Here is a 26,650-nt window from a genome sequence, read left to right as displayed (position 1 = left end):
TGTAACATAAGGACTATACAAATGTTGGTCAGTATTACTGGGATTAACAATAGTTTAACTGCTGAGCATAATTCAATCTTTGGTGAGTCAGAAGATATTCAGATGCTTAAGCCCATTATTGCCAACCTCAAGTATCAGTGAATAGTATTTTGGATCAAATTCTGATTGTTGGGACTTTCTTGGTATTTAAATTCTAGCCGAGCAAGGCTTTTCTATATAACCTTTCAAAGCATGTGGTGACACGCCAGAGTCCACTCTAATCCTTTGCTGGTCCCCGCCCGCGCGCAGCCTCCTCAAGGGAGAACGGAGGGTTTGTCTACTTGGGCAGAATGTATTCATTTGAGCAGGAAACCCTGCTCGGTGAAAACCAGCTTTCAGACTCCACCCTCTCCTTTTGATCCTCCCCCTGAATGCAGAGCTGGCACGGCAGAGGCAAAGCCATTCAGATGTAATTATTTTAATTCAGCCAGATGCTGGGAATTAGTCTCTTTTCCTTGCAAGTATTCTAGAAAAGACAGAACTCAGCCAAAGATGCCCCAAAAGAAAAGAAGCTGACAATCTCAGGAGAAAGGAAGGGAAGGCCCGCACCCCCACCCTACTTGCAATGGAATCATTTAAAGCTAGGAAATTGCTGCCATCCCTGGATGATGGAGAGGAAGGGAGGAATGGGTAGCTGGAGGAAGAGGGAGGCGCCTAATAGGTGTTAAAAGCAGACTGTTTACCAATCTCGGAGAACTAGACCAATAACAGCGCCAGTATTGTCTAGAGCTTTAGAATTTCCAAGGCATTTTCACTTCCATTACCTTGCTTAATTATAAGCTAGGGAGGAAGTCACCAGTTGGCCTAGAAGTTTGGGGGGGAATGCAATTTAGGCTTCAGGGAATTCAGATTTAGTCTTTGGCAGGTATTCCTAGGAGCCAAGCGCCTCTTAGGCAAAGCCACCCCCATAATCTCCTTAAATCCTCAGTCAGCCCCAATATACAGGTGGAGAAACTGAGACATGGGGAGCTTAAAAAGCAGCTCAATTCTACATTTCAAGCAGTTTCTCTCCCTGGTCTGAACTCCAGGGGCATCCAGATCCTCAGCATGCACAAGCATAAGCGTTTTCATCATCACCTGCTACATGGATCTGCGCTTCCCACTCGCTCAGTCACATTTTCATGCCAGATACTCCCTGAGCATCTAAGGTGAGCCAAGCCCTCTGCCAGGTTTATATATTGTGGAGGTTTATTCCTGCTGTCGAGTTCCTCCAACCCAGCAAGGTAACAGAAGTAAAATCAGAATGAACGGCTCAGTTGGCTGGTCATTGCTATCCTGTCCTGTCCTGTTAATTCTGTTTTCATGTGTCTTATTCTGCAGCTGGAAGCCCCTGAAACAGTTTAGAACAACACAATCCAGTGGCTCAAGATCCTGGCTCTGGAATCAAACTCCCTGGATTAAAATCTCTCCTATTGATACTCAGCAGCTCTGTGACCTTGGGTAGGTCACTTACCTTCTGTCACTTACCTTATGAAGACCATAAAGTCAGTTATAAGACACTGTAATACATATTACATTACACAGTATATTCTTGCAAATAAATAAGTTGATACATGTAAACTACTTAGTACAGTGTGGCTCAGAATAACAGCTAAATCTTGGCTAATTCTACTATACTTCCCTGTGAGCAGGTCTCAAAGTATAGACCAGGAACCACCAAGGGGAGTGGGTGTGTGTGCAGGAGGCCAGGAGGCCACAGCTATTTTCATAATAATGCTAACAGAACATGGAATTTTTTAGAGGTTACCAACAGTGATAGCACAACAGATTGACTGCAGAAGCAGATATGAAACTCCAGTTCTCTTCTATTAAACCAAACAAAAATATAAAATAAGGCCACTCTTCACTACATGATTTTTGGTTTGGGAACTAGAACTATTTTTCAAAAAACGATGTTATTTATGTTAGCCTGTAATGGGTTAAATTGCTGTTATTTTTACCTTAATTCATACATAATTTTAACTCCCCAGAAAGGTCAGAAAATCTTGTTTCTCCTAGTTTCTCCCTCTATCCTGAGTTGAACTCTGCCCCATGGAAGTTGGGGTTCTGGGTTACCTTGGGCTTGATCTTATGCTCACTTTGCTACTGCCTTTACCTCTTCAGCCCAGGACCCAGCCCATTCCTACCAGTGACTCTTGGTTAATCTAAGAGGCATCTGAGTCGTTTGGGGGCATGAACCCTGGTTTCAGGGTCAGGCTGACCTGGCTTAGAACCCTGACTCTACCACTTATTGCCCTTGAACAGGTGAATTGGCCTCTCTGAGCTTCAGTTTACTCATCCATAAAATGGGAATAACAATGGTACTGACCTTTAAGGATTGTTGTCAGCAGTGATAATTTATGTAAAATGCTCTTCACTTGATGATAATCACTATCATCATTATTATGTTTTATCATTATTACTAGCCACTGCATCCCCTCAGCTCGTGGGGTGCTCAGTTACCCCTTCAGTTTTCTCCCTCACCTGCTTTCCCACAATTCCAAGGAAGAATCAAAACCAAGGGCAGCCTGGGATTGCAGACTCTAGCGTGTACACACACACACACACACACACACATGCCAACCCCACAGGCATTTTTCACTCAACCCCATTCAGGCTGTCACCTGACTCCAGAGCCGGAAGTGGAAGCATGACAACTAAATGCCAAGCGTTCAGGCTCCAAGACTGAAAAGACTTCTCTGCGGCCAGAGTGGGGCCAAGGCTGTCTTGGCTCAAAGACATGTGCACTGTAGCCATCGAGGGAAGTGCAGGGAGCCCCAGGTGGGCGTAGGGGAAGGTCAGGGCTTCCAGTCAGATCTGCTGGTGACTAGGGGTGAGTTCCTGGCCCATCTGGCCTCAGTCTGCTCAGCTGTAAAAAGGGGCCTCCTCGCTCTAATGCCCTGGAATTCTATGACAGTGAGGTCAGACCCAGGAGCTCTGTCTCCCCCCCACCACACACACCCTCTACTCCCAAACCCCTCCAGAGACTTAGCTCTGGGGTGACAGGGAGGCCAGCCTGGCTTCCACCCCCTTCACCCCACAGGTCAGGACCCATCTCAGAGTCCGTCTGCCACTCACCCTACAGTTGCTGAGCTCCTCCGCGGACAGGATGATGGTGCCACATTTCTTCCCTGGGACACCACTGGGAGAGAAGATCAAAGCATGGAGCGCAGACAAAGACAGAGACACTCCCTGCATCAGCCCGCTGCACCCTGCACCCTCCCCACGCGCACCCCTCACCAACCAGCAGATCTGCCCCATAGCCCCTGAGGGTCGTGTCTCCTGAAATACTGTGGCAGTGTGGCCTAGTGCACTGCTTCCTGGACCAGGCCCCCAAGCCTTGAGCTGCCCCGCCCCTGCTCCCCGAGAGCCCATGGGAAGGGTATTATCTGTAGTGAAAGTCCTAGAATCGGAAAAGCATCCAGACTCACCCGGAGGCTTCCAGACCAGTGGTTCTCAAACTTTCCATCCAAAGACCACTTCTGTGGGCAAAAGACCTCATGGGCTAGCCACCCCACCCTGTACCCAGCTGACCCCCAAAGTCCCAGAACTTTGCAGGTGGAGCTGCTCTGATTCACCATGGGAGAGAGAGCAGCAGGAGGGAGTAGGCAGAAGGGCAGCACGCTCTCAGCTCTCAGGCAGTTCTCTCCCGTGGCTACCTCCCCTTGAACTCCCTGGCTGGGGTCTCTCTGAAGGAGAGCGCCTGGCCAACCACACAGCTCCTCGGTGAGGTGGGCCACGGGACAGTTCACTACGGAGTCCCCCCTAGGAGTGGCTCCATCCAGGGGACCTGTATAGCCTCTTCCCCTGGTCAGGTGGGACCCCTCCCCCAGGCACCAGCCCATCCCACTCCGTGTTTGGGACTAACTCAGGGAGTCCCCAGTGCAGCCAAGGGCCTCTGGGAGGAAGAGGGGAATGTCAAGTGTCCAGCAGCTGTGTGACTTTGTCTTCATTGCTGCACCTCTCTGAGCTTCAGCCTCCTTGCCCATAAAATGGAGGTGACAGTCACATCCATTTTTCTAATGAAAATGCGCCACAGTGCCCGCACACAGAAAGCCCTCAAAGAGCATCATTTCCCTCCCTGCCCCCTTTCCAATTGGGCAAAGGTGATGAAATCTAGCCCCACAGCTCAGGCCAGCCGGGGAGCCACCAGCATGCTGTCTGTGGAACACACTTTGAGAACCACTGATGGAGCTCTTCCCAGCACAGCTTTTGGAGGGAGAGGCTCTCAAACAGAGGAGGCAGGACAGGCCTGGGAACCAGTGCCCTGGGCTGACAGCCCAGATGGCTCCAGATCAGGTGAGCAGAGCAAGGGGTACGACTGCAGCTTCCTCTGCCAGGGGCAGTTGGAGGTGCTTGTCGGCTTGTCCCCCACCCAGGACATGGGCAGCCCCAAGTCCCCTCCCCACCCCCAGCCTGGCCCTCCTTGGTAGTAGAGCTGTGATTTGCTTGACCAGGGAGGCAGAATTCTCACACCAGCCTTCTCCATCCAACGTTTCTCCATCTGTTCCTCCCATTGCCCCAGAGCCCTTGTCTATTTCCAGCTCTCTTTCCCTCCTCTCCAGCCCCAACCTGCTCCCACCTGCTCTGCTTGTCTTCCCTACTCTCCCTCCCTCTGTTTTTCTCTCTGTCTCCTGCTCCTTCTCCTTTCTGATTCCTGCTCCCCCTCTGGCTGTTTATCTACCCTCCAAAGTAAATTGGTGTCCACACCCTTCCTGTGCTGTGAGCCTTCCTGGGTCTCCCGGAGACCCCTGTCCCACAGCCAGCTGCTGGGACCCCAACTCCTGGGAGCCTGCAGCAAAGCCCTGTGGAGCGCTGGTTACCCAGCCACACTGCGCATCCACCACAGGCTCCTCCAAGTCAGGCCCCCAGGCAGATGCTTCTACCCTCCCCGCCTCCGCCTCTGGGGTGAAGACCTCCCTCCAAGAGAAAAAGAAAGGGAAGCAGGGGGGGGGGGTCTAAGTTGCCCACACTTGCCAAACACAGATGGTCAGAGTGAGGGCTGGGGAACAGGCTGGCCCACCACAGCTGGTGAGCAAATGCAAAAAGTGAGGCTTTAGCTGTGTCTGCTCTGTAAGGAGGAGACTGAACGCCAAGCGGAGGAAGAAGCTGGAGGGGCGAAGGGTGAGGAGACAAAGAGCAGGGGGAGAAGAGGAAGAGAGTACAAAGAGAGGGTGGAGGTAGAAGAACCAGGCTGAGGGAAGGGAAGGGAAAGTGGCTAGCCCCTGCCTGTTCCTCTGGGCCCCGCCCTTTCCCCCAATTCCCGTGAGCCCTTGGGACTGGGAATGCTTCAGCCTGGACTGGGGAGGGCCAGCTGCAGAGCAAGGTGGGGGAAGGGGCTCTGCCCAGGGCCCAAAGGTGTCTGGGTCCTTGAGGAGGGACCCAGGGCCTTCTCTGTTCCCCTGAATTCACAGTGTCAGGAGCAGACCTGGCTGGATGTTTGAAGACTCCAGGGCCAGAGATGCTCAGTGACCTACCCGTTGGACACAGCTGGCATGGGTTTGCCCGTTCTGGAATTCAGGCTGAATGCTCCTATCCTATGAAGAGAGGAAGAGAGAACATGCCATGATCAAGTGTCCCTGTTTTGAGTGACCAGAGCACTTAGCATCGATACTTAGAGTGTCTGTTCTGGATCAAACATCAAAATAGCACTGAAAGCCACAGGCCAGGGGAGAGGTCTTTTTCCCAAACCTTACTGTGAAGGCCTGAGCAATGCTACCTCAGTGTTTCCCAAAGGGTGTTTCCTGGGGTGAACATCCCCTGGGAACCTGTCAGAAATGTAAATTCTTAGGTCCCATTTCCACCAGCTCAATCAGAAACTGGAGGCAGAGCCTCCAGGATATACTAATGTCTGCTACAGTTTATGAACCACCTACCTCTTTGAGCCTCAGTGTGTGGGGGGCTGTGAAAAGGGGAGACGGCTGAGAACCACTAGCTCATGGAAGAAAGCACTGTGTGGCCCAGAATAGACACCAGGGAAAAAAGCAGCTGTTCACAGCAGGAAGTCAACTGGATTCAGGCCCAAGAACCCTCCAGCAGTGTCCCTGCTTCACCAGTGCCCAATATCAGCCCCCACTGGGACATAGATCCTGCTTGCTCTTGAAGGCTCAGCTCAGTCGCCATCTCCTCCCCAGAGCCTTCCTCCAACCCCCCAAGTCTGCCCCTCCAAAGCTGGACAGGCCACAGTGGGCAGGAGACAGACCCAACTGGCTCATGGATGTTTAACCCTGGAAGTTAGGAGCTGAGAGAGGCAGATACACTCATTCCTGAGGCACATCCAACATCAATCCAGGTAAAGCCATGGGGTGCAGAGGGAGGGGGAGATATACGTTAAGGGGTACACAGGATTTAGCAGGCAGTGAACCCTTCAACAGACAAAGGGAGCCAATGCTCCCAACCCCCAGGAATAAAATTATAAATAGAAATTGTTTGAGACATGTCCAAGGAGGGGGCCTAGCTAATTTGAATGTGAAATTTTCATTCTCCTTTTTTAAGAGGCCCTAAATTGGGCCTCCCTGGTGGCACAAGGGGTTAAGCACCACACTATGAAGCTGTCCACAGCCTCTGCAGCACGAGTTGGATCCCCGGCCAACGAGGGAGCAACCCACACGGCATAGCAGACCTCTCCTGCCTCGCCCGCTGCTCCCCTCAGCAGTGTACTTCGGTCAATCGGCCTGTTCTGTTCCCCACTCTGTCTTTGGTGGATCCTCTCACCCCCCGCGTCTCTGGCCTGTACCCCAGCTCTTGTATGAATAAATAAATAAAATCTTTTTTAAAAAAAAGAGGCCCTAAATTTTCTATGCTTCAGACCTCCTCCCCCAAACCTGGGTTTGTTCCCTATTCTCAATCAATGACAGCTATTGTTTTTAGTGAACTCCAAGGAGGAGACCACCTTCAGAAACAGGGAGGCCTTTTTCTGTCTCCTGAAATTACCAGTTACTGGGGACAAGAGTCAGAGAGAGAGATTCACCACCCCCACTCCCACCATCACACACACTAACACATTCTGTTCTTATTGATGATATGTGGTTTATTGATTCTGTAGTTATGGATGACGGTGAGGGGAAAGCATCCAAGGTGAACAGATATGAGCAGGGGGTTGAGATATAGGGATGAGAAGTCACCCCACACCAGGCCAGCTCTGGCTCTCAAGCTGAAGCCACTCTCAGCCTCCATTGTGAGAAGGCTCAGGAATCTTCCTCCACAAGTTGCTCAGAGTAACAGCTGTCCACCAAAAGCACTTAATAAGGCTGGCAGTGCAGACTGTCAGGGACAGGATGAGGTTAGGAAGGTCTCATCATTATCACAATGTGTGGACCCAAGGAATGTTCCACGTGAGCAGAATCCTGTATTAAAGCTTAGTTCTCACACGATCTAGCTGTGTGACCTTGGGCAAGTCATTTACCCTCTCTAGCCTTCAGATTTCTTCCCCTATGCAAGGCAAGAGGTGCAGGGTGGGAAGGGACCAAACAGTATTTCAGGGTCATCCTAGGGCTCTAATAACCAAGTGTGGATTCCTTCAAGATAACTGGGTTTGCAATAATACACTCTAAAAATGTCTCACTGCAAATCTGAGACAGCTGGGGGGTGGGGTGAGGTGCAGAGGGAGGGGCCCAGTGGAGCGTGGTGGAGGACCACTGGGATAAGGTGGTGGGCACATTTGTAGAGGTTTGAACCTATAGCCTCCAGAGTAGGTACAAAGATGTAAGCCTGTTATTTTACCTCAATAAACAAAATTTGGGGAAAAAAGATAACTAGTTTTAAAGCTACAGGACATGGTCTTTGGATCTCTGGATCCTCATCATCCCTCCTGCTTAACTGCCTGCTTTGCCCCTACCCAGAAACCAACCCTCAGCAGGGGTGGGTGGAAAGGTAGCCCATCACTGAGGAAGTCCCCCAGACAGGGCCACTCCCCTCTACACTTACGTGAGGGGCTTCTCCAGCCGGCTTCCGGGTGACCCCACAATTTCTCCAAGGGTGCAGAAGGCCTGGCCCAGGAAATCCTGTATACACAAAATGCCAGGTTCACCCCCCCTGCTCATAGTCTCCCCTACCACCCACCCCTGCCAGTGCACAAGCTCTGGACACCGCACCCAGCCTCAGACACACTGTCACAGTGAAGCTCTGGGCCGGCCCCGAGTGGCATTTAAAAGACCTTCAGAATCGCAGCGCAGTCACTGGCAGAACTCACGTGTTTCGATAAATCAGGGCTCTTTGAGTCAACATCGTACCTGCAGGGAACAGAGAGATAGTGAAGGCAGGCGGGGCATCCTGCCCAACCCTGCTTGGCTCCCCCTAAAACAGGCTCCAACACATTGGATCTTTCTGGGAATAATGACTGAGAGGCATGAAAGGGAGCCATGTGGGTGCTGGACTTGTCCCGCCTTTTGATCTGGATGGTGGTTACATGGATGTAAACAGACATAAAATGCATCCACGGGGTGAACTCTTTAAGATCTGTGGACATCATTCATTAAAAATTGAAAAAAATAAAATTAATTTGGTCTGCCACCCTCACTGGTCCACAGGGGACTGAGCCATTTTGCCCCTCACTCCCTGTTAGCCCATCTTCCCGGTTAAGGCTCAGAGGCCCTTGGAGCTCCGCATTCCTTGGTGTGTCACCTTGCCCAGTCCTGCCCAGACTGTCTTTGGGGCTGGTCACCCAAAAAGGAGGGAGGCATTAACATCTTCACCTCAGCCAGCCACACTCGACACCCCTGTTGCCTGGAGCCCTTCCCTGGCATCCCCCATCCCCACCATCCTGGTCATCTCTGCAGCTGAACAGCCCCTGTAGGCCCAGGCAGCCCCTGCTGAGAGGCTGTCATTTTTCCAACTGCTGCCACCCTGAGCACTTCTCTCTCTTAAATGTCACCACAATGGACTGCATTGCGTATTCCCGGCTCAGGTCAGACATCACTCCCTCCACAGTCATTTCCTTCCACTGTGTTTTTTCCTTTGTTCCCACAGGCCCCAACTCACCCCTCTCCCCCATCTTTCCCACTCCGTCTACAAATCTCTGGGAAATAGTCCTTTCTAACCACCTCACAGCCTGTAAAAAAGGACAAACTCCCCCATCTATTCACCGGGCTGAATTCTGCCCCCACCTTTAGCCTTCGGAGAGGGGCACTCTGGATCTTTGTGATGAACAGGCAGTCACCTTAGGCCCCATTAGCCTGGTCACCACTGGGAGGAAGGCTGGACAGGGTGCTCCCCCCATTCAAGCTTTAACAGAGGGAGATGTCACTGGGACCTCTGGGAGAAAGGGTTTGGTGGGGACAGGGGGTAGTGGTAGTGTTGCCTCCAAGATCTTTCCGCAGTCTTACCCCTACTCCCAAGCATCTTGCTCAATGCCCTCTCAATTTAAAGGAAGCATATTATGGGGTTGCTTTTTTCTACCTCCCACCTCCTTACCAACTCCCGATAAAAGTGGGGCTGGATTTCAGTCAATTGTCACCGTTATCCCAGACCAACCCTGGACACCCTCTAATATCACGCCCCCTTCCATGGTGCTGTCAACCTGCCGGCAGCAGTTTCTCCCCCAGGTCCATCCTCAGCGGCCCCTTCCACTTACAGGTCGAATCGGAGGTTCTGCTTCTCCTCAAAGAAATAATCCACGATGAACTTGCGCACGAAGTCTGGGTTGAGCGTGTTGTCGATGACTTCGGTGCGTCCAAACTGCAAGAGGAGATGGTGTGGACCTCAGGGCCAACCGGGGGTGGGGAGAGCACTGGGCTCGGAACCCCTCAGCTCTGCCCCTGGTGGTCATGGAGGCCATGTCGCTCCTGGGTCAAGGTGAGGGCACCTCCACCTAACAAGGGGAACTGTCTGGGATATGGCTGCCATCTTCAGCGTGAGCTCTGTTCTCCCAGTCTCTATGTTGGATGGTTTTGACACCTGGATATATGAGTAGACCCTTCATTTCTTCACCTCACCACCTTTGCTTGTGCTATGTCCTCCACTTGGCCAACCCTTCTCAGCCAGTGGATGTTCTCCATTCCTTAGAGGACCTTTATTAATGCCACCTCCTCCAGGAAGCCTTCCTGACTCCTCCAACCAGTTTTACTTCTGTCTAAACAGCCATTGAACTTGTCCCCACCCTAATGACTGATACATAATTAGGTGTCTACTTATTTAATATTCCAATTAAACACAAAGGCAGAGATGGGGTATGGGACCTTTAAAGATCCCATCTCCTGGTGCATGTCTGGGTGTAGTCCCCTCCCCTTGAATGTGTGCTAGACCTAGTGACTCCTTTTTAATGGATAGAATAGAGCACGAGTCACTTCCAAGATTATGTTATAAATGACTATGACTTCATCTTGGGCACCCCCTCTTGCTTTCTCTCACTTGCTCACTTTGATGAAGCATCTGCCACATAGTAATTGGCCTTAGGGAGAGATCTGTGTGGCAAGGAGGGAAGGCAGACCTGGGCAAGAGCCAGCCAGGAACCAGTGAGTGAACTGAGACATAATCCTGCCCAGTTTACCCCTGAGATTGAGGTTCTGCCAACACTCGGATTACAGACTTGTGAGGGCCCCACAGGTAGAAGACCCCACAAAGCTGCACCCAGATTCATAAACTTGTTGTTTAAGAGGCTACATTCTAGGCTAATTTGTTACCCAACTACTAGATAACTAAAACTGGGATTCACTTTCTTGGTATCCCCCATATTTTGCACACATTAGACACTCAATTCCATTAAACTCCCCAAATGATTTAAGTCACTCCCTGTTTCTAGGCAGCAACATCACTTGAAGCTTTTGTTTAAACACAGACTATAGGCCTCCCTCCCAGAGAGTCCGATTCAGTAGGCTGAGGGCGAGGCCTGGGGATCTGCATTTCCAAAATTTCAGGTGATGCTGACTCTGCCGGTATGGAGGCCTCCTTTTGAGAGCCACTGGGCTGGTGCCCAGGGCTCTAAGCTCCTCAGGGTCTTCCTGTGCCATGGAGGAGGGCAGGTGGGCATGAATCCAGACTATCAGTTCCCCCAAAGCAGCGCTTTTACATCTATTCAATATACTGGACATTTCTGGTGAGAATTTGTTTCAAAAAAGACCATGGGACTAAAAGATAAAGCCTAAAAGCTCTGGACCGCTTTCTCCATGGAGGCAGGGCACAGCAGTCCCTAAAGTAAATAAGACAGGGGCCTCCCTGGTGGCTCAAGGGGTTAAGCACAGCACTGTGAAGCTATCTGTAGTGGCCAGCCAGGGAGCTACCCACATGGCGCAGCAGACCTCTCCAGTCTTACCCGCTGCTACCCTCAGCAGTGTATTTCAGTCAGTCTGCCTGTTCTGCTGCCCACTCTGTCTCTGGTGAATCTTCTCACCCCCACTCCTCTGGCCTGTACCCCAGGTCTTGTATGCATAAATAAATAAATCTTTAAAAGACAGACAGGTTTACAATCAATATTTTAAACAGGTATTTCACCTACCTTAACATATACACATGCTTTTTTCTCAACTTTGGCAGTAGTCACCAAAATAGAAAAATTCTGGGAGCTGGTCCTCCTTGATGAGTGCCTGTAGCCCAAAAGATTCCAGCACATGGGCCCTTTTCACCAGGGGTGGGCAAGATCTGGGTTATCAGGATTTATCCTGAGTGTCCCCTTATTGGAGGATCACTAAATTTGGCACCTTCTTGCCACCACCTCCTCATCACATCAACTGTCATTCCTGTCAATTCCATCAGCAAAATCTCTCCCCTCTGCTAGGCCAGGCCTCATTGTGTTGTCACCTCAATCACTGCAGCAGCCTCTTAGTGGGCCCCCCATGTGGGCCCACTCCTTGAAGATGTGGCTCTAACTGCCCACCCCTCCCCTGTGCTCGGTCACATCCCTGATAGAGGTCCCCATCAGCCTGAGCTTCTCAGCAGCAGGAGGAGCCAAATTCTCCTCATCTTCAAAGCCCAAGAGTCAACAAAGGGTTTAACAGAGTCACAGGCTCACATCCGTGAGGATGATGATAGCACTGAGAAATGTGTTAAAAATTTTGCATTGGGACCTCCCTGGTGGCACAAGGGGTTAGGCCTCAGCACTATGAAGCTATCAACAGCCACTGCAACATGAGTTCGATCCCCGGCCAGGGAGCTGACCCACATGGCACGGCAGACCTCTCCTGTCTCACCCGCTGCTCCCCTTAGCAGTGTATTTCAGTCAGTCTGCCTATTCTGTTCCCCACTCTGTCTCTGGTGAGTCCTCTCATCCCCTGTACCTCTGGCCTACATCCCAGTTCTTGTATGCATAAATAAATAAAATAAATCTTTAAAAAAAATTTTTGCACTGTATTTCCTCACTTACTCTTTTCATGGTAGGCTGCCCCATCTTTTAGATATGCACAGACCAGCTAAGTGATTTGTCCCGGGTCACACAGCTAATAATCACTGACTTCAAAGTACAAGCCATGTCTTCTGCCTCGTGCTGTCTGAGTCAGGCCACATGCCATGTAAGTCCTGACAGCCAGAATGGTAGAAGCTTACTGCTCCCAGTGATAAGAGCACAGTAGGTCCTCAGGAGTTGTTGAATGAAGCAAGACTGAATGAGGAAATTAATGAGTGGGTCTGAGCCCCAACTTCATCACAAGTTAATTGTATGTCTCGATCAGAGTCTTTCAAAGCCTCACTTTCTTCATCAGAAGAGGGAGAATAATACTACTTATCCCATTTATTTCTTAGAATTTCCACCCGATTAAATTCCTTGACAAATTCAACAGATGGTTTTTAAGCACTTAATGAAGGCCTGGCTGTGTGCTGTGTGCTGAGCTACAAACATAAACAAAACATGAACTCTGTACCAAAGGACTTCCTGATCATAGGTGGGAAACAGCAACGCAGCCTGACACCAGCGCTAACAGAGCTGCCTGCAAGGTCTGCGGTGGGCTCCTCAGCCTGGCTCCACGCTAGAATCACTATGGCAGCAGGAACGATATTAATGTGTATAAAAACAAGGACTACTGAGTGTCCTGTTTATCATACTAATCCACAGAACAGACTTCATAGAGGCTTGCACCTTCCATTTTATCTTTGAGTTACTTTACTGCTATGTAAATTGCAAAAAGCACAGAGTAATACAAATGATCCTTATCCACAGAAATGAAGATAATTTTGTTCAGTGAAATGCAATTGATTATTTCGTTGTAATTCTGGGATACTGACCAATCTTATATCTATTTGTAAATTCAGTTCAGCATTCTTGATTGCCTCTTTGTATGTGTTGTTTGAATCCCTGGTCTCCTCACTTAAATAGTTAAATATGTCTTAGCCAGGTTTTCATTTTATATTTCTATTTCTATTTTATATTTCATTCTGGAAATACATTTATATTTCATTTTATATTTGAGTCAAGGTTTTACCTTTTAAAAATGTGTTTTTCAACAAGAACTTTTGAAAAATACCCATGCTCTACCCCACCGCAGGTCAATTAAATCTGAATCTCAATGGGCAGGCCTGAACAAGTGTGTGTTTTTTTAAAGTTCGCTAGGTGACTCTGTGGTATAGCTGGAGTTAAGATAAATGAGCAGGAAGGACACAGGAAGAAAACCAGTATTTACTTAGCTCCTACTGAATGCTCAATAGGTCAAGTGGATCATTAAGTTATCTCATTTGATTCTCACAAAAACCCTGTGAATTATTAATTATTACCCATTTTACAATCAGAGAGGTTGAGCAATTTGCCCAAAGTCACACAGGTAGGCAGAGCTGAGATCTAAACTCAGGTAAGCCTAACTCCAAACCCGATTAAAGAGAGCACACTGGCCCTTCATAAAACTAGGCACCAGGGAACATGAGATAAGCAGAATCAGAGATAAAGCTGACAACAGTAAACAACTTCAGCAGAATTGATGCAGAGCCCCTCTGACAGAAGAGAACCCCTCATGTACACCAAAAATTCCGCAGTAGCTTAACCCTATAAAGACCCATGCTCCCATTTTGGGGTGCGACTCTTGGCCTGCAGAGAGTCATCACTTCAAGAACTTTCCATAAAACCTGCTTCAGTCTGATACTCTTGGCGCCTCTCTTTTCTAACATCTATTACATTTGTATTTCAAATATCTGCAAAGAATCCTCAAGCATCATGAAAATCAAAGAAAGATGAGGTTTACTTCATAAACATCTATAGAAGCCCGCTGTGTGCAAGGCAGTGGGGCAGACATCAAGTTGAACAAGACTGGAGAGCCTAAAAATCTTATAATGTAAAAATCTTATAATGTATAACACTTGTTCCAAAAAATTTCCTGCATTTTCCTTTCCTATCCTCTCTAATTCTTTTTTTTAAAACATTTATTTGTTTATGCATACAAGAACTGGGGTACAGGCCAGAGGTGTGGGGATTAAGAGGATTCACCAGAGACAGAGTAGGGAACAGAACAGGCGGATCTACTGAAATACACTGCTGAGGAGAGCAGCGGGCGAGACAGGAGAGATCTGCTGCGCCATGTGGGTCACTGCCCTGGCTGGGGATCGAACTCCTGCTGCAGTGGCTGTGGATCCCTTCATAGGTTGCATTCCAACCCCTTGTGCCACCAGGGAGGCCCATCCTGCTCTAACTCTTAATACCTCCTGTCTTCAGACAAAAGAAAATTTTCTCTTAATGACTTTGTCAAATATTTCAGGTAAACATACAAATTCCAGAGAATCCTCCCTTAAGGAAGGGAACATTTCCTCCCCAGAGCACTATTCACTCCTTCAAACACCTAAAAAATCCATCTGGGGCCTCCCCTGGTGGTGCAGCGGTTGAGCGCTAGGCTGCGAGGCTACCCGGAGCCTCTGCAGAGCCAGTTCATTCCCCACCTGCCGGCGAGGGTCCCAAACACACACAAAAAAAATCCATCTGGCAGAAGGAGCAAGTATTCCCAGGGTGGTCCCCTCCCCCACTTTCTGCCAGACACTCTGAGGAAGCACCCATTAGGGGAGATGACAGCACCACTTTCAAAATGGCACTTGAAGCTTCAATAGTGGGGAATTCCCTAGAGATTGGGTCTTGCTGGGAGAAGGGATGGAGTTCCCCTGGAAACAGAGCACGGAGGGGACTCCAAAGGCCCCCAGAATAACTCCTAGAGCAGGAAAGGGGGTTAGAGAGCCAAGCTGGGCGGTGATGAATTACCAGCTCTCAGAGGTAATTAACACAATCACATCACGAACAACTGCAAAATCTACAATCAGGGACTCACTAAAGATGTTTTATAGCCTTCATTACTTGCACTAATAACAAAAGGAAAACAATGTGAAATTTTCAATTTAAAAAATCCAAGAAGCCACCCAGTTCCCGTCAAGCCCAATTTACACCCCTATTCATGGTAATAGGAACACGACTGAGCTTATATTTAAAAAAAAAATCAATTTAGTCTTATTTCGTTTTACGTAGCATCACAGCGTTTTCAACCGGAAGGGACGTGGAGGGATGAGATATTAGTGCCGAGCCCTGGGAGGCACCGGAGGGCTTGGCTGACTGCTACAGAAAATCCTGCTGGGGGACAAAGGCGAGGGTGGGTTAACTCCTCACCACCCAACCACGATCAGGCCTGTCCTGAACACTCCTCCAGCTCCCTGGAATGCCAGTCCCTCCTTCAGCCCATTCTGAACAGCTTTATCCATGCCTGACTCTGGATGGGAGGAGGCCCCTGTGGTTCACAGTCTGGTGCATGGGCCACGGACCAGAGAAGCCTACAGGGTTGCTGGGTCGATGGGCAGGTGTGGTCTGGGTAGGCTATGGTGTGAAACTGGGGAAGAGGCTGAACAACCAGGGAGTGAGCGGGCGGGGGGCCCTGATCCCAGGGCCTGGGACAGCCGTCCACAGGAGAGGAAAAAAAGTGCTATTGAGAAAGAAGCCTGGAAATTAGGATATTTACCCTCTGAAAAGCTCTCTTCTTATCCCTGGCAACAAAACACAGTGGGAAAAGCTCCTGACAGGCCACAAAAGATGCTCCCGAGGGTTCCTGAAGCCTCTATGACTAAGCCCCAAGAATATCAATTAAGCTGCATTAATTACATATCATCAGTTCCAGAGAGACCCTCAAAGGGGAAGTAGACTTGAAACTTCTTTGAGGACTAAATTAAGTGGCTCCCAGGGGCTCTGCTACACACAGAAATTGGGATTTATAGGGGCAGGAGGGCAGTTTATCCTGACAAACTGTCCTGGGACAAGGGTCAGACAGGACTGGCATAGGAACCCAGGTCAGGCAATGAGGTCTTCCTGCCTCACCACAAACTACAAGGCCAGGAAGGTGAGCCTCTGTCAAGACTGGGGAGAGGAAGAGGCAGTCATGGTGCTGGCAATTAGGCCTGAACTGATTTGAAGGCTGCTGGAGGGTCTCCCGCTGCTGCCCTCCCCCCCCCCCCCACAGCTCCTCAGATTGTTTCCCTTTCAACCCCATTGTGTTAGTGCTAGTGCCCGGGGATTAGAACAGGGTTTGGCCAATAGGAGGTACTGGAAGATGGGAGATGGGAGGAGAAAGAGCTGGGACATCTCTTCCCACTCTGGCCCAGCATCAGTGTCTTATTCTGGGAAGGCTACTTGCCCCCAAAATTGCATTCTGCCCCTCTCTCACAACTAGTAGCACCCTCTCTTCCCGCGGCCCCTCTAAGTCTGGGGAGGGGACAGCTCCCTGCAGTTGTTTAGCCCTAGGTGTTACTCTGTCCCACGTGGGTTTCCTCAACCTCACTCACACCTTTCAAAGAAGTCCATCTAATCTCTTCAGTTAAAACAACTCGGTACAATTCTCTCTCCTGCTGGGATCCTGACTGATCTGTGTTCTCCCTCAAACACGGCCACACACTTGCAATTTCCAAGTCAGTTGAACACTGGTACCCCATTCTGCTCAGATACTGTAATATCCATGTCACCAATAAAATTCATGACTCCCGCCCATGCCTGGATACCCAAGGTCCCGTGACAGTCCCCTGGGATAAGGGGTCTCAGCACAGTCCCACCTCAGGGCCTCAGGGAGGACTGTCCAGGACCAGGGCACCCAGCCTCCTCCACTTTGGAGAAAGTGACCATCCTAGCCCATCCACACAAGGGCCAGAATGAGGGCCAGGGAGGGAGGACATCTAGTAGGTGAGAGTCAGGGTGTGAGGCATGAAACGAGCTGTGAGGGACCTCCTGAAACTGAAGGCAAATATCTGTGTGTCCACGCCTGTGTTTTCTGAAGAATGAAGCCATGATTTTGATCAGCTTCTCCGAGGGAAATCTGTCTTCAGAAAATTTGAACACCACCAATTCAGAGGGCAGATCTTAGGGTTTCACACATAAAGCAGTAAAGCAAAATAGGTAGTTGAACAGTATGAGGCCAGGCTTTCTGGGTTCAAATCGGCTGTGTGCCCTTGGATAAGTCCCTTCATCTCTTTGTGCTTCTGTTCCATCTTCTGTAGAATGGGACTGGCCACTTATCCTTGGGGTATAGGGTTGTTAGAGGCTTAAATGGTTTGATTTATGTAACAGACTTAGACATAAACATGCTTCGTAGTGATTCCACTTTCTGGTTCTTTCTAAGTCTCAAACCCTGGCTCAGACACCTAAGAAGCATCAACACCCCAAGCCTCAACCTTGAACTCAGCTTTGTCTCTAGGTTGTTCCCAGCCCTAACCAGTAACAGTTTCTGCTGTCCACCTGCCTATGGTCTCAGTCCTCCGTCTAAAGGAATGCCCTGTGCTTTTTGCCCTGGAAGCCCCAACTCTTAGGGGTCTCTCTCCAGACAGCTTCCACATATGTGTAAGGCGGATGGGAAAATGCAAGGCTGGCCCTTCGCTCTTACAAACCAGCTACTCAGTTCACATCCAAGCCTGCCCTCCCTAGAGGCTCCAGCTCCTAGAGGCTCCAGCCCAGGTCTCCACTGGAAAAAGGCGCAGGAATACGTAAGGTTTGCTTAGAGACCCGTGGGGAAGAAAATTCACTCTGGCCACTGGCAGGAGATGGAAAGCAGGAGGAGTCCTTGGACAAGGAGGCTGCTTAGTGAGGCAAGGAGGGGCCTGACACACCCACTTGCTGGCTAGGAGGTGCAGAGCAAGTCAGCCTGGGAAGAGGCTCTCTCTGTTGCTTCCAGATTTCTCAAATCTGGGCCCCTCCTTCTTCCTCCCATAACCCATCTGCTGGGGGCAGCAATGGTGCTCACTCCTGGACATCTCCCAAGATGCAGCGCCAACAAACTCCCAGCAAATGCCACGGCTGGGGTGGATGAGTGGGCCTGGGGCCCGCAGCCAAGGTGATATAGAGGGGAAGCCAGTTCATGGGCCCATGACCCCTGCTGGCTAGCCAGGTTCTATTGCTTAACCTGGGTAAACCCTCAGAAGAAGCGTTTCCCCACCACTAAAATGGAACAAATCATTCTCCTCCGGGGCAGGGTGGAAGGGAATATGCACAAAGTATTGCATGAAGCAGCTGCCCCACAGCTGAACTTCACTGCTCCGCTCACCTCACCACCCCGCTGCGCAGCAGCACTGTGTGTCTCCCGTGCATTAACTCGCTTAATCTTCATAACCACTGTACAAGGCAGTACTGCTGTTATCCCCATTTTACAACTAAGACTCAGAGAGGTTCAGTGACTTGCCCAAGATCACACAGCTGTGGGTGGTAGGGAAAGGATTCAAACCCAGGAAACTGGCTCCAAATCATTTAGGAGTTGATATAATCACTAACCAATATGAGGGTAAAACAGAATGAAGCTGGAACTATGTACTATCCAGCCTTATTCCTGTTGTTCTAGCCCCAGTCTAACCTCTGAACTTTAGTGCTTATTGTCCCTTCCACGTTGTTAACAGCTCCTGTGGGTCTGGGTGGTTCTAGGTGTCGGGTAGCACAGATGAGTGTCCCTGAATTATACCTCTGCTCAACGCCCACCTCCAAGCTCTATTCTCTCTCTCTCTGTCTCTCTGTCTCTGTCTCTCTCTCTCTCTCTCCCCCCCCCCAGTCCCTCCTGTGACTTCCATAAACATTTGTTGATTAACAAGTTGACCTAGAACTTGAAGGCTTTAGAATTGAGGGAATCAAATCCTCTAAACAATGAGAAAAGAGAGGCAGGGGAGGGGGGAGGGGTGCTCTGACAGAGGCCACGCAGCCAGTCAGGAAAAATGCCCTGACAAGACCCAAGGACAGGCAGCTCCCATAACGGGCCCCCCCACTTCCAGAAGCCTGTCAACACTGCTCTCAGGTCTCTTCCCTTCATCAAATCCTCCTCCTCTTTCCGCTTTGTATCGTGACTTCTCATCCTCAAAATACTTCCACACATCCATGATTTCATTTAATCCCCCACCGACCCTGTGGAGCTGATATTATTGTTATCCCATTTTCCAGGTGAAGGAGCAGAGCTCTAGGGGGCAGAGGACCCCCCAGAGGTACACGGTGGGTGGGGGAGGGAGGGCCAGGGCTCCCGGGGATGACGAAGGAGCTGCGTCCCCTGGTGCTCACGTCGTCGGCCCCCTGCCTTAGTAATGAGTGGGTGGCTCTGCAAGCCTGAACAATTAATGGCCCCTGATTTAAGCAGCTCTTGGCTCTTAACAAATTACAGCTGGATGCAGCCTCGGAGGCCTCCCCCCAGCTGCTAAGCCTCCAGTGGCTGTGCTGGCCAGGGACAGAAGGAGACGGAGCTGACAGAGCGCTCTCTACCTTAAAGCTGCCCACCCTTTTCTGCTGGAGCTCCCCTATAATTTCCATATATTATTGATGGCTCCTTAATTGGGGATTCTAAAAGTCCCGCTGTAGAGCCCAGCCCTGGCCCCTCATGAATCATGCTCACCGGGAATAAATTAGAGGCCAGAAAGTAATCCAACTCAAATAGAAATAGGAAAAAGGAACGTGCTTTCTCTGCCTGGCTCTGGAAACAGGGGTCTAGGAGGGTACCCAGGGCTGGGGAGGAGAATGACCCAGGAAGGAGGGTCTGGGTTTCTGGGACTGAGGGACTGCCCAACTCCCATCTCCAACTCTCTCTCTCTCCCCCTCCCTCCCTCCTGTGAAGTACATAAACACATGCCTCCACTTCGGCTGCCACCTTGGACCTGGAAAGTTCTCTTCTCAGTTTCTGGCATTAGAGGGGTGCAGGACTCTATGGTGAAGGGTCCCCGCCCCTTTGCAGAGTGAGGAAAACCAGAAACACAGAGAGGAAAGGGCTTGCCTATCATCACACAGAGCGAAGCATGACTTCTCTAGCCTGGTGGCTTCCCAGACCACTGAAGGCCTCTAGGTGGGGAAAGGCAAGTCTCAGTGGGGAGACCCGAGGCTCCGAGGTCTTTCCAAGGTTCAGGTCTGAAGAGAAAACATTCTCTCTCTGGGCCCCCGATACCAGCAGTGGGCTGAGCAATTTTACCAAGCTTTTAATGAAAGACTTCCTGCCAAGAAGCTTAGTTCCTAATTAGCCATTGTACCAGATAATCTGTTAAATTGTACCAACTCCTGAGGGAATGGCCCTTTTACCAGTGAGCCTGGCTGCCAAGCTGCTGGCAAAGCCCTCTCTACCCCCAGTCTCTCAGTCCAGCCTGGGGGGCTGAGCCTTGGGTCTGGGCAGCACTTTGTAGGAAGGGCCTGAGCAAGCCCACCCTACAGATGACCAAACATCATGGAGGAGACCCTGGACCACTCATCCCCCAGTGCACCCCAAAATGTCTATAGTTTTTACCAAATGGCATCAGGAGTCTGTAATATTACCGTCACAGCAGATCCATTCTCCTGGTACGGCATGGGTTTCTTACTTAGGGCTTCTTATAAGAACTATTGTCAAGAATTTTCTGTGTGCCAGGCACTTGAGATGAATGAGCTCTTTTAATCCTCACGGCAGGCTCTTGAGCCTAAGCACTTGTCCAAGAGCCCCAGCTGGGATGGGGGGGCCCGCATTTAGGCCCAGTCACCTTAACTCCGAAGCCCATGCTCTCAGCAGCTCAGTCACAATGCCAAACGCACCTACACACAACACCAAAGCATAAATACACTTTACCAGCCACCACAGGACTGACCTAGAACCTCAGGATTTACTAGAAAAACAGATTTCTTTCTTCAAATGAAATCCTGAGTGCTTGTCCAATGTATGATACAGAACTAACTGACAGGCACCTGGTTAAATGGACAAAGAGGGCCTCCCTGGTGATGCAAGGGGTTAAGCTCCGCACTATGAAGCAGTTCACAGCCTCTGCAGCACAAGTTCGATCCCCGGGCCGGCCAGAGAGCAACCCACATAGCGCAGCAGACCTCTCCTATCTTGCCCGCTGCTCCCCTCAGCAGTGTACTTCGGTCTGTCTGCCTGCTCTGTCCCCACTCTGTCTCTGGTTTGTCCTCTCACTCCCCTGTATCTCTGGCCTGTACCTCAGCTCTTGTATCCATAAATAAATAAATCTTTAAAAAAAAAATAAAAAAAAATAAATGGACAAAGGGCAGCAGGAGTCACAAAGAAATTCAGAGTTGGTCCCTGGGGCTAGAAAAGTCCACTTTGAGGCCCTCCCTGGTGGCACAAGGGGTTAAGACACAGCCCATGAAGCTGTTCGTGGCCACTGCAGCACGAGTCGATCCCCAGCTGGCCAGGGAGAAACCCCCATGGCGCAGCAAACCTCTCCTGGCTCGCCCGCTGCTCCCCTCAGCAGTGTATTTCAGTGGACCTGCCTGTTCTGTTCCCCACTCTGTCTCTGATGAATCCTCTCACCCTCCACACCTCTGACCTGTACCCAGTTCTTATATACATAAATAAATCTTTTTTTTAAAGATGTATTTATTTATTTATTTATACAAGCACTGGGTACAGTCAGAAGCACGGGAGGGTGAGAGAATTCACCAGAGCCAGAGGGGGAAGCAGAGCAGGCAGAGTGATGAAATACACTGCTGAGGGGAGCAGCGGGCGCAACAGGAGAGGTCTGAGCACCATGTGGGACCCTCGCCTGAAGGCCGGGGATCGAACCGGCGCTGCAGAGTCTGCGGGCAGCTTCACAACCCGGCGCTCAACCGCTGTGCCACCAGGGAAGCCCCATAAATAAATCTTTTTTTAAAAAGTTCACTTTAAATGATAGCGGCCTGGACAGATGGAAGGAGCAGGGTCTGGACTCAGAATACCAGTCACATGCCAGCCCTGGCACTGTTCACTTGAGTCACTGGGTGAAGTAAGGACCCCTCCACACCAGGAGTGGGGTGAGACAGGAGGATGATGGGGTGCTTCTGATGTGGAGACTGCACGGGTGGCAGAAATGTTGTGTCCTGTCACTGAAGGAGTGGCAGGAGGGGACATAACCCTCACGCTTTGTCTGACAGGCGTGTAATAACATTTACGAGGACTGAACACAGCGAGGCACTGTGTGCGGTATGTCACTTAGTCTCCACCACAGCCCAGTGAGCAGGCTTGGGGATCCCGTGCTGCTGATGAAAAAACCCGAGGCTCAGAAAGGTTAAAGGAAAGGGCAGAGTCACAGGTATGAAGGAACGTGGTGAAAGCACCTCACTGTGCCAGAGTCTCCCTCCTAGGGATACTTGTCTCCTACCTGGGCTTTAGCAATAGCGATGGTGCCTTCATTAGGCATTTCATAAAGGTCTATGCTGCGTGTATAGAACAGGTTACTGGGGCTTATGGCCTGGTAGGTGGAGGGTCATTTCACTTCAGATTTAAATTCTGGGTTTACCTTACCACCGCCTCACCCCAGGACTTCCACAAGTTGCTCAATGTCTTCCTGCTTCAGCCCATCCCCCTGCACCCTGCTATGCGCACATGGCCAGAGTTATCTTTCTGATAATCTAGACTGAGTGACTCCCCTGTTCAAACCCTCAAATAGCATGAATCACACTTTCAGCAGAGTCCACTCCTGCATGGCCCACGAAACCTATAGGGTCTGTCTCTGCTCTCTGTCTGAGCGCTGGCTTGATCTGGATTAGGTCCATTGTTCATAACACTCAGACTACATTGGCCTTCTTTTGTCCTTTGAATGAAGTGAACCCATTTCAGGATCTTGGCACTTGCTGTTCCCTCTTCCTGGAATACATACCAAAAACACCCTACCCTACCCGGACTTAGCATGGCCCCTCTTAGCTTGTTTTGTTTCGTTTTTTTGTTTGTTTGTTTTTTAAGATTTTATTTATTTTTGTGTAGAAGAACCAGGATGCAGGCCAGAGGGGTGGGGGAGGGGGGGGGAGAGGAGTCACCAGAGACAGAGTGGGGAGCAAAACAGGCAGAACCACTGAAATACACTGCTGAGGGGAGCAGCGGGTAAGATAGGAGAGGTCTGCTGTGTCATGTGGGTCAGCTCTCTGGCCAAGATTGAACTCAGGCTGTTGAGGTAAACCTTCAAGTGATAGCACTGAGACTTAACCCCTAGGCCACCAGGGAGAGGTACGCCCTCCCCCTTAGGACTAAAATCCAGAGTCATCAGCTCCTCAGCAGGGCCTCCCCTCTTCCTGGTCACTCTATCTCATTACACTGGTTTATCTTTTTCACAGCACTTATCAATCAATATGTGAAATTATCCAATTTTTTTTGCTGACGTCACTAAGCCTCTCCACAGCAGGGATTCTGCCTGTCTTGTTCTCCATTATGTGCCTAGAGTAGGTGCTGAATAAATACTTATTCTCAGACTATTGATTCTTTGTAAACTATGATAAAATCCAAGACCTGGGGCCTCCCTGGTGGTACAAGGGGTTAAACCTCAGCACTGTCAAGCTATCAGCAGCTATCAGCAACCACTGCAGCATGAGTTCAATCCCCAGCCAGAGAGATAGCCCACATGGCACAGCAGACCTCTCCTGTCTCTCCTGCTGCTCCCCTCAGCAGAGCATTTCAGTCAATCTGCCTGTTCTGATCCCCACTCTGTCTCTAGTGAATCCTCTCATACCACCTACACCTGCACCTCTGGCCTACCCCTGTTCTTGTACACATAAATAATTAAAATAAATCTGTATAAATAAATAAAATCTAAGACCTTGCACGAATGGGGCTTCGCCATTCCTTCCTGAGCAGACGTGAGAATTCGTGTCTAAACTACTTGGGCCTAGTCATAGGCTAGCACTTGGGATCTCTGTTTAAATACCTTCATCAAAATAAAGAATATAAGACTATTAGATGCTTCTAGGTTTGTGTCTAGACTTCCCAGCTTCCCAGACGGTCTCTGAGGTCAGGGTCCTCCCTGCTACAGCTTTGCACCCTGAAGGATACAAGTTTCTTCTCTTCTCTTGGCGTCCATGTTCCTGTCTATAGAATGGTTTACTTGAGGTGAGGTATCTAACTGCCTGTACATTGCCTGATACCCAGGCACGATCAATGATATTATTAACAAGAGCTCTTTCACCAATGCCTGCCAGGCTCCACCCTACATGATCTCTAATTAGACAGTGCAGCAGGTGACTATTGTTACCTTTTAGCCGCCCGTTTTACATGTGAGGAGACTGAGACTCAGACAAGTGACTGTCTAGAACAAGGCCACACAGCTCTAAGGACCAGGGTCCTGACGCAAACCCAGATCTGTTTCACTCCCAAGAACTGCCCCAGACACCACCCCGCCTCTGTGGCTCAACAGTGAGAGAACATGGTTTCTAAGCCATGTCACCCGGGGCAAGTTCCTTCACATCTCTGAGGTCTGGGGAGAATCCATACCTGACCGCAGAGTTGTTATAAGGATTAGGGACGGTGAGTATGAGATGCCAGGCACATGGCAGCACTCAGGAAACTATGCCTAATGCCACATGGCAGGTGTGCCCTACATCTTGGTGGATTCTTTGATTCTCTGATTCTTAAATAATCATTTGGGGGGGGAACAATCTTGCAGGCTGAGTTAAAGGGGTGGTAGGAAACTCAACGTTGGATAAAGACATGGGCAAGATTGGATCAGAGTATGACGTAGTAGGTGCTCAATAAATGTTTGCTCATTGACTGCTGACTAGTGAGTGAAGATCATATAGCATAGTGAGGGTGGAAAGAGTCAAGACGTTTGAGGGAACAAATGCAACAGACTGAGGGCTCTAAATGCCTGGAGGCAGGGAACACAGAGCTAGGGAAGAAGATGGGTAAAAGACCAGGAGGGAGGCTAGGAACAGCTATTTGGCTAGGGGCCACTTGCTGATATTAGGTTAGAGCCTAACCTAACCATTATGCCACATAGCACTGCCAAAACTTTCAAACTGCAAATCCATACGCTTCAACCAAGCAAGCTGGTGCATGTGGCAGAAATCATCCAGAATCCAGTTTTTCATGGTTGTGCAGACCCCATGCCAAAGGCCCAACAACTGTGGACAGCCAACCAGGGTTTGGCGGCTTCATAGCAGATTTGAGTCCTATCCCTGCAGGGGCTCACTGCATGGTCTTGCATAAGCCATATCAACTTTCCCTGCCTCAGTTTCCTATCTGCCATGTAGGCAAAAATATCTCATAGGTCACTGCAGGATTCGGATGAGCCAGCAGAGCATGCCACAGGGGGCTGAATCCATAGCAATTCCTTTCCGGGGCCATTTTTAGAGTAGTTCCAAGGGGAGAGGGTCAAAGACCAAGCCAAGAAGTTGTGTGGTCTTAGAGGCTTGTAGAACAGGAGAAACCCTGAGCAGTGATGTTGAGAGCCACTGGAAACGGGAAAATCCTTTTCTGCTCTGGCAGAGTTAAAGGGGAGAGAAGAGGTGCTGGCTACCAGGGGTGAGTATGGGTGACATTTAGGGCCAAAATCAGGGAGGACAATAAATCTGGAAGGTGGCAGAAGCCAGGCAAGCCAGTGCCCAGCGAGGGAGGGTTTCGTGTGCAGACCGAGAAGAGGCGCTCTGGACAAACAGGAGGGAACACAGGCCCCAGAGCACCAGGGAGTGGGTTTCCTGACTGTCAGCACCCATGGGCCCTGCCTTTCCTGGTAGAGCCTCCTATGAGGGAACTCTTTCCACACAGCCTTGGGATACTGTCGTTCAAGCTCCTCTTCTGCTGGAAACCCCACTCCTTGGAGCCAATCAGGATCTCGAGCCCCTGGCTGAAGGGAGACACAGTCTTGTCCTCTGGGAGCATGAATATTTGGGAAGGTTGGCCATCCCTCTGTACTTCCTGGAGGTAAGGTTGGTTTGAAAGTTGGAGTCATGGCACATCACATTTGACATTTCCAGGCATTATACAAGCACCTTCTTAGTTGATCCTTCTGAGAAGGTGCCCTAGTCCCATTTTACAGATGTGCCAGCTGAGATTTGGAGAAGATGAAATACCTCCCTCAGTTCATAGAGTCAGTAACTCTCAGAGCTGGGATGGGAACCCAGGGTTTTAGACATCGAGTTCAGGATCTTGTCTCACAAGGCATTTGATGTTACTTATGATGTCCTCAGGGGTCAGATCAAGAAATATGGGATGATTTTAATAAATTTATGATGCCTTCAGGGGCCAGATCAAGAAATATGGGATGATTTTAATAAAGTTATATGGATACCAGGTGGCTGAACAGCATTCCCCAAAGGTCAACTGGAGAACTAAGGTCCACCTGGGAGAGCTCTCTAGAAGAACACTCCAGCCCATCCTACCCCATCACTCTTGGGCATGGCAACTGCAGCTGACCAGGACCAGGAGCAAGAACCAAGATGCTCAATGCACCTCTGAATTCAATACGACCTTCACAGACCGTCCAGCTGCCTGGATCTACCAAATGATACCAATGTGAAATCTCCCATTTAGGTTCAAAAACTCAGTTGTCAAGTTTGAACGGCGGAAATTCTGTTTCAATAGTAGCT

At 49.8% G+C, this 26,650-nt stretch overlaps 1 protein-coding gene across 3 annotated transcripts in view; it reads right to left on the bottom strand.

The window, feature by feature from the left end:
- The window catches only part of CPNE5 (copine 5), a gene marked incomplete at both ends in the record, with an annotated part of 95,262 nt that overhangs the window by 43,333 nt on the left and 25,279 nt on the right, over window positions 1-26,650 (bottom strand). The window contains 6 exons of one of the 3 annotated variants that reach the window (XM_084257573.1): window positions 3,097-3,160; window positions 3,450-3,500; window positions 5,496-5,555; window positions 7,945-8,021; window positions 8,210-8,249; window positions 9,590-9,693. In XM_084257573.1, coding sequence (XP_084113699.1) covers window positions 3,097-3,160; window positions 3,450-3,500; window positions 5,496-5,555; window positions 7,945-8,021; window positions 8,210-8,249; window positions 9,590-9,693 — 396 coding nt within the window. The remainder of the gene's footprint in view (window positions 1-3,096; window positions 3,161-3,449; window positions 3,501-5,495; window positions 5,556-7,944; window positions 8,022-8,209; window positions 8,250-9,589; window positions 9,694-26,650) is intronic. The other 2 variants (XM_084257574.1, XM_084257575.1) reach the window with 2 other exon arrangements.

The sequence above is a fragment of the Talpa europaea genome (assembly GCF_964194135.1).
Source record: "Talpa europaea genome assembly, chromosome: 2".
NCBI lineage: Eukaryota > Metazoa > Chordata > Mammalia > Eulipotyphla > Talpidae > Talpa > Talpa europaea.
Note: the sequence above shows the minus strand (reverse complement) of the source record. Positions and strands in the feature narration are given on the sequence as shown.